This window comes from Magallana gigas, chromosome 4, assembly GCF_963853765.1.
Source record: "Magallana gigas chromosome 4, xbMagGiga1.1, whole genome shotgun sequence".
NCBI lineage: Eukaryota > Metazoa > Mollusca > Bivalvia > Ostreida > Ostreidae > Magallana > Magallana gigas.
The window spans coordinates 55570605-55583822 of record NC_088856.1 but is presented as its reverse complement, the minus strand read 5'-3'; the positions used below and the strand labels follow the sequence as shown (position 1 = coordinate 55583822).

The following is a 13218-nucleotide window of genomic DNA, read 5'->3' as shown; positions in this document are numbered from 1 at the left end:
TTGAAAAGTGTAATAGTTATAAATGAGAAGCATTCAATGCTAATTTATTTTTTTTCTAAGAATTTATAAAAATATGCTCAAAAATGAAATGTTTGTTTATTAATCTTTAAGGAACTTTTTTCCGAGCGTAAAGTTGTTGATCTAAATATTTTTGATAACAAAAAGGGGGCTGGTTATTGGAAGCTTAACACGTCTCTTTTAGAAAATAAAGAATACAAAGAGCAAATTTCTGAAATCATAAAAAATATTTCCAACACGCATGAAACATTTATACAAAAATGGGAAATTTTGAAGGACGAGGTTAAAAAATTCTCTATAATTTTCTCCGTTAAACAATCAAACAGATTTAAAAAGAAAATATTAAATATAGAAAAAGAAATTGAATATATAGAATCTTTGCCTTACAATGAAATTGATATGATTAGGAAAAGAAACTTAGAGACTCAGTTAAACGAATTTTTTGATAAAAAGTCTAAAGGTGCTCAGATAAGATCACGTGCAAAATGGATTAATGAAGGTGAAAAGAACACGAAATATTTTTTATGTCTAGAAAAAAAAACATCAAACACAAAACGTAATTTACGAACTACAGAATGAAAAACAGGAAAACTTAACAACAGATGACGAAATTTTAGGTGAAATGTGTCATTTCTATGAAAATTTATACGATACAAAAAATGTAAACGACTTAGACATTGAAAATTATTTAGAAACTAGTAATATTAAAACGCTTTCTACTACAGCTAAAGAAAATTGTGATAAATTTCCAACCTTAGATGAATGTAAAGATACAGTAATGAGTATGAAAAGTAATAAAGCTCCCGGGCTTGATGGATTGCCAGCAGAATTCTATCAACGTTTTTGGGATCAACTATCTTCACTTTTTTTTAATATGTTGAAAGAAATTTTCCAGTTAAATGAAATGTCTTTCTCTCAACGCCTAGCAGTAATCTCTCTTATCCACAAAAAAGGTGAAAAATATCTATTGAAAAATTGCAGACCTATCAGCTTGACTAATACGGATTATAAAATCATTGCGTTTATATTTGCACGCAGATTGCAAAAAGTGATAGATGAATATATAAGTAATGAGCAAACAGCGTACATAAAGGGAAGATTTATAGGTACAAATGCTAGACTAATTCTAGACATTTTTGAATATTGCGAAAATAATAATCAAGAAGGGCTACTCCTCTTTTGGGATTTTGAAAAGGCTTTCGATTCTGTTGAATGGAATTTTTTATTCAAAACGTTAGAGACTTTTAATTTCGGATCCAATTTTATTCACTGGATTAAAATTTTATATAAAAACCCAATATTTCGATTAAAAAATAATGGATGGATTTCAAGAACATGTCAAATGCATAGAGGAATTAGACAAGGCTGTCCTATTTCAGCATTATTATATCTTTTCGTCGCTGAAATCTTATCCGATAAAATAAAAAACAATGGGTTAATAAACGGATTTACAGTTAAAAACTCAGAAAAAGAAATTAAAAACATCCAACATGCAGATGATATGACATTATCACTGAAGAATATAGATTCTCTCAAACAAGCCATTAAAACCATGGACATCTTTTGCAAACTCGCGGGATCAAAAATAAATTTATCTAAAACAGAATGCATCCTTCTTGGCACTCTTAAAAACCAATATAACAATGTTGAAGGAATACATGTAACGAACCAATCAGTGAAATGCTTAGGTATACACATTGGTCATGATAAGATTGAGTGTTACAATAAAAACTGGATGAAAATATATCATGAAATGGAAACGTTATTTGAATCTTGGAAAAAAAGAAAACTAACAATATTTGGAAAATGCACAATAATAAACACATTAGCAATCTCTAAACTTATATATGTAGCTAGCATTTTGGAAATACCCGACAATGATTTCATAAAAAATGTTAAAAGGCTTATATTTAATTTCATGTGGAATAAAACTGATAGGATCAAAAGAAATACCATCATAGGTGAAGTATATGAGGGAGGAATAGGTCTTGTTGATATGGAATCTAAATTTACGGCCCTAAAAGATATGTGGATTCCACGTTTACTTAGTACAGAACACAATATTAAATATTTTTTTAACAGTTTCTGTAAGGATACAAAAATTGATATTGAATATCTGATGAAAACAAATGAGACAGTTGCCAAAGACTATGGTATAATAAACAACTTCCCAGAGTTCTACAAGCAAGTTTTTGTATGCTATAATTTAAGTAAAGATGATACCCAAACCAAAATACCTGCCTTTTCTACCGAATCTTTTTTATTACAACCTATTTGGTCAAATAAAATATTCAATTTTAAAGGTAAGACAATCTGCTTTGAAAATTGGATTAAAAGCGGAATTCTATATGTAAAAGATATTTTTGAAGAGAATGGAACTTTAAAAAGTTCCTCGGATATATTCGATACATTACGCAAAAAACAAACTGGTTATGTGAATACAAAATAATAAAACAAATTTTTACCAAATTTGAACTCAAATACGATTTTTCAAAATTTCCATACTTACAAACAAAACAAATACAAATAATTTCCGATCAACACAACACCAAAACTTTTTATTCAAGATTAATAAAACATAAATTTCAAGCACCTTGTACACAATCTAAATTAGAAAAAGAATTTAAGAAAGCAAAAATGTATGGAAATCAATATACACACAGAAAATTTAAAATACCAAAGACAAAGCCCTAGCTGCGTTTAATTACAAACTACTGAACAATCTATTATGTAACAATCTTTTAGTGAGCAAATAGAATAAAAATATCACTGCTAAATGCAAACAATGTAACAAAATTGAAAATTCAAAATGTAATAATTCCGGATAATTTAGGTTCGGCCCGGACCGTTTTTTTTAGTTCCTTTGTTTATGTCACGTGATACAAGGGTATAAATACGACAGTGAATCAGCTGTCAGCTGCTTAGTTGGAAATCAGCCGCAGAGAGAGGAAGTTGGTGAAGTTTAATAAGTGGTATTGTGTCAATACAGAGCTTGCCCGTTCGTAACGGTGTTAAGTGTTTTTGATAGGCCATAGAGAGGTTGTCCTCTTGGTACTGTAGGCATTGCAGTCACTTTTGGCTTGTCAGTCTTTCACAGTAGGCTTTCCTCGGAGAGGCTAGCCATGGTTCCTTTCTCTAGTGGCTGATCAGACTGTCGCCCAGGCCGTTGTGCCCACTGTCCGTCCTGAATAAGGCAGCCTACAGTGTATGCGGTAATCTGAGGACGGTCAGTCATTTTAGCTGAGTGGTTGACCTCAGTGGATTGTCACTGTGGGTGTGTACTGTCCGACCTGAACATAGGCAGCACCAGTACATGACACACAGTGTCAATTATTTGTTTATTATACCCCTTGTTTTGTTTGTAAATATTCTAGATTCCCTGAAATTACTTGTTGATTATTAACCTAAGTAAGGTTAGGCTATACCAATCATTTTTGACAATCAATAGAAAATCATTATATTATAAGACTTTGTTAGTGTACACCCAAAACCCTGGAAAAAACCAGGCACGAACCCTTCCCCTGGCAGTACAAGTAGCTCGGTACGTTACAAAAACATCTTATTTTTGATTGTGTTAATGTAGTAAAAAAGAAAGCGGCCAGCGAGTGCTTAAATTTTGATATTAATTGGAAGCATATTGTTTTGGGGTTCTACCTGGAAGAAACACAAGTCACCAAATTATATAATTATTTTTTGTCATTTATTGCATATAGAATATACAAATGTAAAATGTATTGTAGACCTGAAAATTTACCCGAATCAATTTTATTGATAAAAAAACTCATTCAAAGAGTATATTACGACACACTGTGCAGTTCTGAAAATGCTAAAAAATACAAAAGAAAATGAGCTTTTTCAACTTTTGATATCTAAACTTTGATATTTGTTATTCTTTTCAGAACAATAATATACCCGATACACATAGGGACTGTCTATGTGTATTAACGCTTTACCCGGGGACGTAGTGATGGACTGTATGCATATGTATGTGTTATGTCCACCGGGTAAGCCAGGGGTTCAACTTATTTTTACTACGTATACCAAAGAATGTAACATTTCAATATATGCATGTATGATTATGTTTTCGTACGATACATTAGGTGTTAGTATGTATGTTTTATTATATTTATCACTGTGTGCATAATAATGAATAATGATTTCAATTGAAATTCGTATCTATGTATAAGCTATCTTTGACCACAATCTTGTAAATTGTTTTATATAAAATCAATAAAAGAATTTAAAAAAAAAAATATGTTGTGCGGCTAACAATTATAATTTTATAGAAAAAATTAAAATTAAACCAAAAAAATGAGGTGAAACATGTGATAAAAAGAATATCTCATGATTTGCGATTTTATATGATTTTTATCCAACTCGTTGTGTTTTCTATCCTCTTGCCAAGGCTCGGGGATAGAAAATACACAACTCGTTGGACAAAAATCATATACCATCGCAAATCATGAGATATCCTATATAGATCTATTAGAGGTTGATTCATTATCATGTATATATATCATGATATCATGATATATATTAGAGTTTTATTAACAAGGAAAACAAAAAAACCTATATACGACAAATATTTTAATTTCGCCGATATTACAGTTACCTAGATGCAAGATTATAATTATGATTCAAAGGCTCATACAAAATTTAGTTCAAAGGTTCATGGTTGGGTAACATATGTGTGAGAGGTCAACATTCTATGAAGCCAAATAAAAAAACCAACACAATAAACACGGTATGTTGTTATTTAAGTAATAAGGAATCATTCTTTGAATAATATGAGGTGATAATAACGATCGGGGTGTGGTCAAATCCAATAAAGCCCGATAGGCTTTATTATAGATTTGACAACGCTCCGACCGAAATTATCACCTCATAATATTCAAAGAACGATTCCTAATTACTTATATTCATATTATTTTCAAATCATACACTTTAAAACCCCTATTTTGTCACGTAGTACATGCTGTGTATTACTACGCGGTGCAGCCAATACCGTTTGGCGGTTATGGTATGAGACACGCCCATTTTGTGCCACTCATGTTTAATGGAGTTATTGGGTTCAAAATTGATTCGTAATGTAATCACAAACAAAAAGACAGTTGAAAATGTAAAGAAAAATATCCAAATGGAAATAAACACATTTTTGACATTCGCAAAGTGATTATAGAGTTATGGGTAATATTTAAGGCAACCCCACAAAATGTGTATCTACAGGTTCACGTAATGCTTAACGGCAAAAATACAATATATATAACATGTAAAGTACAATTGAAAAGACATGTGTACATAATGTAAGACATCTACACATTTGCGTAAATGTTACAGAGTTTTTACACGAATATATCTAAATTGAGAAAAAGAATCCTCAAGCAGCGATGTATTGAAATCGTCGCTAGAGTATAAACGTAACAATATGGTACAGTACATTAATGTAAGGATCCAACAAGAGTTGATTATCATTTTGATTTTATAAGCTTGTCTAAATATGATATCAACAAGAAAAATGCATATACATCCGCATATACATCCAAGTTGTTCAATAATGTCCTCTAGACATGGGGAGTATATAACATGCGAATTACTAAGGCTTATCCCCAAAGGTTTTCTCGACGGCTCGGGCGACCTGTAGAACCGTGAGGTCATCCAACATTCTGCCCACTATCATCATCCCACAGGGTAGACCCTCGCTGAGGCCGGCGTTGACACTGAGGGCGGGGTGCCCGGTGGCGTTGAACGGTGCAGTGTTCCTGATCATGTCCAACTCCAGTTTGAGAGTCTCTGCAACACACACATACATGACTGAGTAACAATATCATAATAACTCGAATTAAGCAACTCTGAAAGATAAATGGGATAATTTTTCAATAAGACTAAGCATAATATAACATAAGCCCTTTAACGACTTTGAGAAGATTGAATTTTTTCAGAACAAAAACGTTTCAAAAGTTGCAAGCTTGTATAATACACAAACATATTAAAACATGGCGAATGATTTTTGTTTCGTTCTTGTTAACAAAACAATTTCAAAACTTGTATTAAATTCTGACTAAAGTCTCTTTTTGAATATGGTAATTGGGCCGGGAGAGATAGTTCAGGTAGAAGAATAACGAACCGTATACGGAATGTCCTTTGGATGGAAGTTTGAATGCCTTGGCTGGAAGTGTGGGCATGACTATGACGTCATAATCCTTAAGAATTCTGTTATACTCCATCGTCAGATGCTGGACTAGATTCTGGGCTTTGCCGTAAAACTTGTTCTGGTAATTCCTCTGCATGTACTCAGCAAATATCATTACTATTTTGACCGGTAGGGGGCAGTCGAAAGGTCGAAGGTTATATGCCCCCGCCAAGGCCTCTTGCAGTGGGAGATCGTATGAACCCTTCCAGTTGTAACCATGTCCTTTAAAGAAATTCAATAAAGAATGTTCATGGATATTTACCAGCAATAAAGAAAAACGATATAATAGTCCTCAAAAATTAGATCACATGCCTTTAAAAATAAATGAATAAAAAACATATAACTCGATATTGATTAAACTGAAGAGACAATGGAATCGGACAAAGAGATTTCACGAGATTTAGGAATACGCACCGTTTCCTTTAATCATCATTTGATAGGTCCCCTCAAAGGCTACCGGTGTCCAAATGGCTAAACCTACATGATACACAGCAATGTTAATAACCGTAACCATGAAATCAAAATGACAGTGACTGTAGTACTTTTGACGAAAGTAACTTCTTTCGTTTTTATCTATCATATATGTATATGCAGTATCAAACACAATCTACTGGTGGGGTACACTTTGTACGTGTATGTAACAACATATTGGGACATTAATTACTACATTAATTTTACATTTTCGTTTCCTTTTGATTTGGTAATCACCGTACAATGTACATATCTATGAAATCTGACCAAAAGGTTGTAATTGTATTCTATATAAGCATCGTCGACCCACCGTCTATGTGGACAGGGAGGGAGACGTCAGACACCTCCGCCCCCGCCTCCTTCAGGGTCAAGGCCCTCTGTCTGACGACCCTCGCTAAGTCTTCTTCTACATCCACAAATCCCTCAGTCAGAATTCCGATCTTCTTTCCTTTGATCCCATCGTTTACCTGTGAAACGATATATGGAAAACACTATGGTACCTTTGTTACTGATACAGATATATATCGGATTGACCAATTTCATAGATGGCGAGGCGACTCTCGATCTGCTCGTGGATTTAACATACTTCATATTCCGAGGTCGGTTAGCGTGTTTGAGAGAAAGCTGGAGGCAAGTAAAGCAACGACATCACTAGTGAATTGTTTGAGGTGTGGTAGAGTCAGTAATGTAACATTCCTACTACATGTAGCTCTGGCTAGTGCGTTAACCCTTTAGCTGGATCGGTAGTGTGCTGGATGTGCATGCCAGAGGACCTCGGTTCAAAGGCCAGCTGAGGCAATAAGTGTTTTTGATATAGAAGAATTAGGCACAAATTGGTTATCACCCAGTCAGACCGTAGTGAGTTAACATGTACCTACCAGTTTAGAGTAGGGTGGGTGGGGTACTGCAGGGAACTGGCGAGGGTCATTCCCGTCATCGTAGCCAGCAATCACCTGTAACACAATGGGAGATCCATTTCACCGACAGAAAATACACAACAGCAGAATTAACCGAGGTAAGAAAAAACTCACATCACACAATTAGACAAAGGTAGAATGATCACCAAAATACATCATGGATCATGGACAATATTTTTCTTTTACAAATTAAAGACAATGGATACCTGTAAATAAGGACACTGGCATGTCGATCCTCTATTAGAGTATGAGTTTTGATGGACTACAATTACCCGCCAGTTGTACATTGAGGTTGAGCTTCATTGCATTGTTTGAAACAATTGTTATCAACGTATTCAAACTAATTACATTTCCTGTCACACTGACCGGTAAGATAGTTTAAAAGAACTTTTTGATGTAAATGAGGTAACTTCCTTAAAATGAATACGATTAATACTCTACACTTCTTTGGAGAAGTGTCTCTGAAAATCTCTTCTTCGGGGAGAAGAAATAAGGGAAGGGGGGTTTTATCACCAGGGGCTAGCTTAAAAAATCGCAACGTTGATGTATCAAGTTTTTCGTACGTGAATGAAAAAGCACTTCACATTTTACCTCTAGTAAAGCTGCACAGTCCTCCACAGTCCTGGCCATGGGACCGGCATGGTCGATCGTCTTCTCTATTGGCATAATGCCAGTGTATGGCACTAAACCATAGGTCGGCTTCAATCCCACAATTCCACACCAGCTGGCGGGAATACGTATGGATCCGCCTTGATCTCCTCCAATAGCAACATCTACTACTTTCCTTGCAACCTATAGAATAATAAAAAACATGTTCATGAGGTTTTTTTTGGTCTACTTTTTCCGAATTATCATAACCAATATGTGATTAATGGCGTTTGCTCACATGACATTGAACCTACATGTATAAAAAAACCCAAGAGCTCAAGGCCAGTAACTCACATCGCTCACCCGAACAACAGTTCTTTGTATCACTCTATTTTAATGCAGTTTTTAAATATTTTCCCCATATAATCTAAAGTTATTTTTAAAATCCCCCTTGGGGACCCAGCAATAGTCTTGCGTCACAATGTAAACTATTGAGAATCTTCTTTTTCTTAGAATTCTTGCATTGTGTTATATCACAAGTTGCAGCATTGTAGTTCTTGAGAAGAGGACTTTAAAAATTTTCCATATAGATTTTTGTTAAACTTTGAACACTTATTTGAGCCCCAGTATTAGTCAGTTGGTCACAGTTTTAATAATTTAGAATCTTCACTAAGAATACAAGCTTTGGTGTTAAAGTTGGCATTTCTGGTGTAGTGGCTCTTGGGAAGAAGATTTTTAAAGACACAAAGCCTAGTTTCACTGTTTCACAATTAGCTCCCTTTTAAAAAGGGTTCTGTCCTTAATTTCAACAATTTAGAATCCTCTTTCCACGAGGATTGTGTGTACTATGCTTGGTGAAACTTGGCCCAGGAGTTATAGAGAGGAAGTCAAAAAAAATGTTTACAGACGAATAGACACACGGGCGGACAGAAGGACGATGGGCAACGGTTGAGCAGAAAAGCTGAAAGCGGTGAACTAAAAAAAAATAAAAATCCCGTATTACCAGAGACCCCGAGCCCGAGCTAGAACCACCTGCGCTTCTTGTCGGATCGTGTGGATTTTTGACTGGACCGGTAGAGGAAGTGCAGCTATTTCCGGAGAAGCATAAGTCCTCGCACACAGATTTACCCAGAATGCGACCTCCTTGAAAAAAAAAAGGTTTATAAACGAATTAATTTCGAGGTCTCATGCATTGTACTCATGACAATTTTACATACATTTTCGCAGGTTCAAAATCAATCGACTCCCCCCCTCTCTATCTCTCTTACTTTTGTAACGGGATGGGAGACAAAATGACGGACCAGACTGGTATTCGAACCCGGGCCACCTGAATCTTTATTCATGTGATCTACCAACTGAACTATCTGGCACCGGTATTCACACAGGCCTGACCGTCACACCCCTCCCCCTTGGAGTGATCATCGAGAGGTGTGGTCCGTCATCATTTCTCCCATCCCTTTACACTCTCCTTTCTGTACGTCAGCAACGAATGCAAAGTTGACCCACACCCCCACACCCCCGGTAGTTACCTGCATCCAGTATCCTGGTTACTACAGTGGCGTCTCTGTCGGGAACGAACCCCTCCAGGAGCTTACTTCCGTTCATCATTGGGACCCCCGCCACAGTCACATTGTCTTTAATGGCCACAGTTTTTCCCGCCAAAAGTCCTTTCTCCGCTCCTTTAATGTCACATCGGTAATACCTAACAAAACAGGTAGTATTTCTTCAAAAACATTGAAAGCATAAATGTGAGAAAAAAGATCGTTGATTCTTAGCTATAAATATATACAAGTACTTTAACTTGGAAATAAATATTTAGTTTAAATAAAATTGTCAGAATTTAAATTCTTATTTATCTTCATTTTTTAGTGTCTTTGTTTGTGATAACACTACAAATTGTATTTACAGTCCTGACGTATTGTTGGGGTGCAAGCGGGTTTTGCACGACTAAAATAAAATTGAAATCAGAGATATATGTTAATATTCAAATATTTATTCGTACAAATGCTAAATATTATATAAATATTAATAATACAGAATCATTCTTTGAATATCATGAGGTGATAAATTCGGTCGGAGCGTGGTCAAATCTATCATAAAGCCCCTCGAGCTTTATTGCATTTAACCACGCCCCGACCAAAATTATCACCTCGTAATATTCAAAGAATATATGATCTCTTATTTCTTAAAGTAAGATTTAAATATTTAAGGTCTTGGTTTTTAACACGTATTTTTCCCGAAAAAATATGTTTGAATAAAAATAAAATCAAAGTAAAAAATTGATCTTCAAATGAGAGACAAACCAACAGCCTTAGATAGCAATACATGCCATATAGTTATACGTAATAATGCATCAGTCATCCAATACCAAACCTAGCTCTTTTTGTAAACATGTACATGTAATATGTATGTATATCATATACATATAGCAGGTATGATATTCATGTACGTACATGCACGGATCCAGAAACTGCAGGAGATCGAAGGGAGAGGGGGTCCGTGGCCTTTTTTGAGACCTTTACTATATGAATTTAATAAAATTGAATTTTCAAAGGGGGTGGGGGGGGGGGGGGGTCCGAAGTCACTTCCATCACTACCCCTAGATTCATGTATGTGATGTACTAGTACATGCAGATCAATATATAGATACACACCACGAGTCGTCCTGTGTGTCTCTATACCCGGGGGTTCTGGGGTATTTGACGGTGGGGGTCGGTGCCGTTAACTCGTAAACCCTCTGGTAGTCTTTACAGGTGCCATCACAGAACTCTACATACAATAATAAATCAAGAAGACAATACAATACACTGGACACTGTAATTATACAAAACACAGATACATGTATTTTATAAAACCAACTCAAGTCAAGGAACGGCCTGTGCATATATGTAGGTCTAAGATGAGAGAAGATAAAAATTATGTTACATTTTGCATCGTTGTCGTGCAAGAGGTTTTAATGAATGTCTTATATACTCTCTTGAAAGGGGAGTTTCTGTTGGCTTGTTTTCTAGATTTTTGTTGATGCATGAATAAAGAAAATATTTTCAACACCATTGTTCTGGGCTTTGATTACATAAATCTCCTATCCTAAAACTCAGCTGTCCCACCATTGACAACATTTTTCCTCGCTCTTGTTATGCACAGACGGCAATTTTGAACGCTACATGTATCAATCAAGTTATGATATCATATGTGTATCATTAAATTATTTTATCATTATGATAGTTAATTACCATAGATGGCGCTGGTCTCTTCCGGTGCGAGTTTCAGCCTTAGATCCTCTGATATCGATTTGATATCCTCCTCTGATATCCGTACAATGGCGGCACTCTTTTGAAGTTCTGCGGGAGAAAAAAATATAAAAACGCACAAACGTTCGCAAAATAAAATAAAATTATCAAAAAATGATATATCAGGGTGTCTCTAACTGTGTAACTGTGTTTGTTTAATTATTACTTTTAAAATATCAAACTACATGTATTACCCTTTAGTTATTTAAAAAAACCCAAAAACTTGCAATATTAAAATATTATTTCGTTATTCCTCAGACAATCATTAGCTACTGTATTACATAAAACTCAATGGACCGCATTTGTTACGGTCTGTATATTTTACAACTGTAATTGAATCTTCTGAAGTTTAGGATGAAGAGTTTTTGTTGTTCACGCTTCGTTATTTCACAAAATACACGCGCATGTACGCGTACATTTGTGTCCTCGTCGCAGATAACGGTCCCATTTTGTTTTTGACTGTACCAGGTTTCCATACATACTTTCCGATGTTTACACACGTTCGTTCACTTTCTACAGTTTTATTACTTTTACACAAGTGTGGTCTGTAACCGTTACAGAGATGTCAACGTTAACATTAATGGCTATTTTTTAAAATTCAAACTCGAAAAAGCATGATGTCGAACATTAAGGACATGAACGTGAGGTCGTGTAAAAAATGTATATATCTTTATATATATAAGGCCTACTATGTACACATAGGTCTATGCTCACAGAAACTTAACCTGCACACGCTTCACGCGCTGGAAGAGTGCATTTTTAAAGCCCTCACAGTATAAAGCAAGACGCATTTAAAGAAATTTAAAAAAAAAAGGACGGTGCTATGTTATTTGGAAGATTGCAATACTTTCAATCTGCTGATAAGGAATACATGACCTAATTTCAGTTAAAGGTCAGGGTTGATCTGGAAGTAAGATCACACGCTGCAGCTCGTCCTTATCACGGGCGACGTATTAGTTCAAATGCTATATCAACATTTGCCCTATCAAAATTTTAATTCGAATTCATATTTTGATCAAATTTCGTTGGCTATTTATAAAGACGCAAATTTGCATTTTGAATGTCCTGCAGAATTTAACGCAATTTTGCCCAAAAAAATCTTACTGAGCATTATCGTACACATAATTAATAGACTCTGTGCTTGGAAATATACAGATGTTTTCATCATGAAAAAATAGACGTTGCATATCAACTTAACTAAAGGTTATTTCATTATGAAATATTCACTACCTTGTTTTCCCGACATTTTTCATCAGCAGGGCAATTTGAAATGTATGGTGAGTCGTACAGGTAAATTGGATTTAAAGATGTCAGTTGATGCTTCATATATATATGCTACATAGTGATCTCATGCAAGTGTCATATTGTTAAATTTGTATTTACTGCCACCCGGGAAATTCAAAATTTACAACATGACAAAAGCGTAGAAATTATAAGATTTATAATCAGTAAAAATTAAATACTGTTATATGCCTACATGTAAATGCACAGACCCGGATATTTTTTTCGGGGGGGGGGGGGGGTCAGTTTTCCGGAGAGGGGTTGTTTTTCGCGGGGAGGGGGGGGGGGGGGGGGGTCCGAACCTCTCTTCAGATATTTTACTTTTAAAATGTTGTAAATTTTAAAAGAAATGAATTGTTCAGGTGTCCCTCTCCTAGATCTGCGTATGGACTTGCTATTATTGCTATCAAAAGCATATTTTGAAACCTATATTTAAAAACATTACTGGTTCGTTTTCTGTCAA

The 13218-nt window shown here is 35.1% G+C and overlaps 1 protein-coding gene across 1 annotated transcript; it reads right to left on the bottom strand.

Moving 5' to 3' along the window:
* Window positions 1-5129: 5129 nt before the first annotated feature.
* Window positions 5130-12838, bottom strand: LOC105322977 (amidase). Its single transcript, XM_066083108.1, has 11 exons — window positions 12705-12838; window positions 11418-11525; window positions 10839-10953; window positions 9714-9886; window positions 9188-9327; window positions 8188-8388; window positions 7558-7632; window positions 6990-7146; window positions 6623-6685; window positions 6143-6430; window positions 5130-5808 (listed from the first exon to the last, which is right to left on the bottom strand). The coding sequence occupies exons 1-11, from the start codon at window positions 12718-12720 to the stop codon at window positions 5612-5614; spliced, it is 1533 nt and encodes a 510-aa protein (XP_065939180.1). The 5' UTR covers window positions 12721-12838; the 3' UTR covers window positions 5130-5611.
* Window positions 12839-13218: the final 380 nt, after the last annotated feature.

Excerpts from the sequence above, each read along its gene's own strand:
- LOC105322977 (XM_066083108.1), bottom strand. Across the intron at positions 9,887-10,838 it reads GACACACAGGACGACTCGTG|GTATTACCGATGTGACATTA; the intron begins GTGTGTATCTAT and ends CTGTTTTGTTAG. Across the intron at positions 5,809-6,142 it reads CAAAGGACATTCCGTATACG|AGACTCTCAAACTGGAGTTG; the intron begins GTTCGTTATTCT and ends TGTGTGTTGCAG.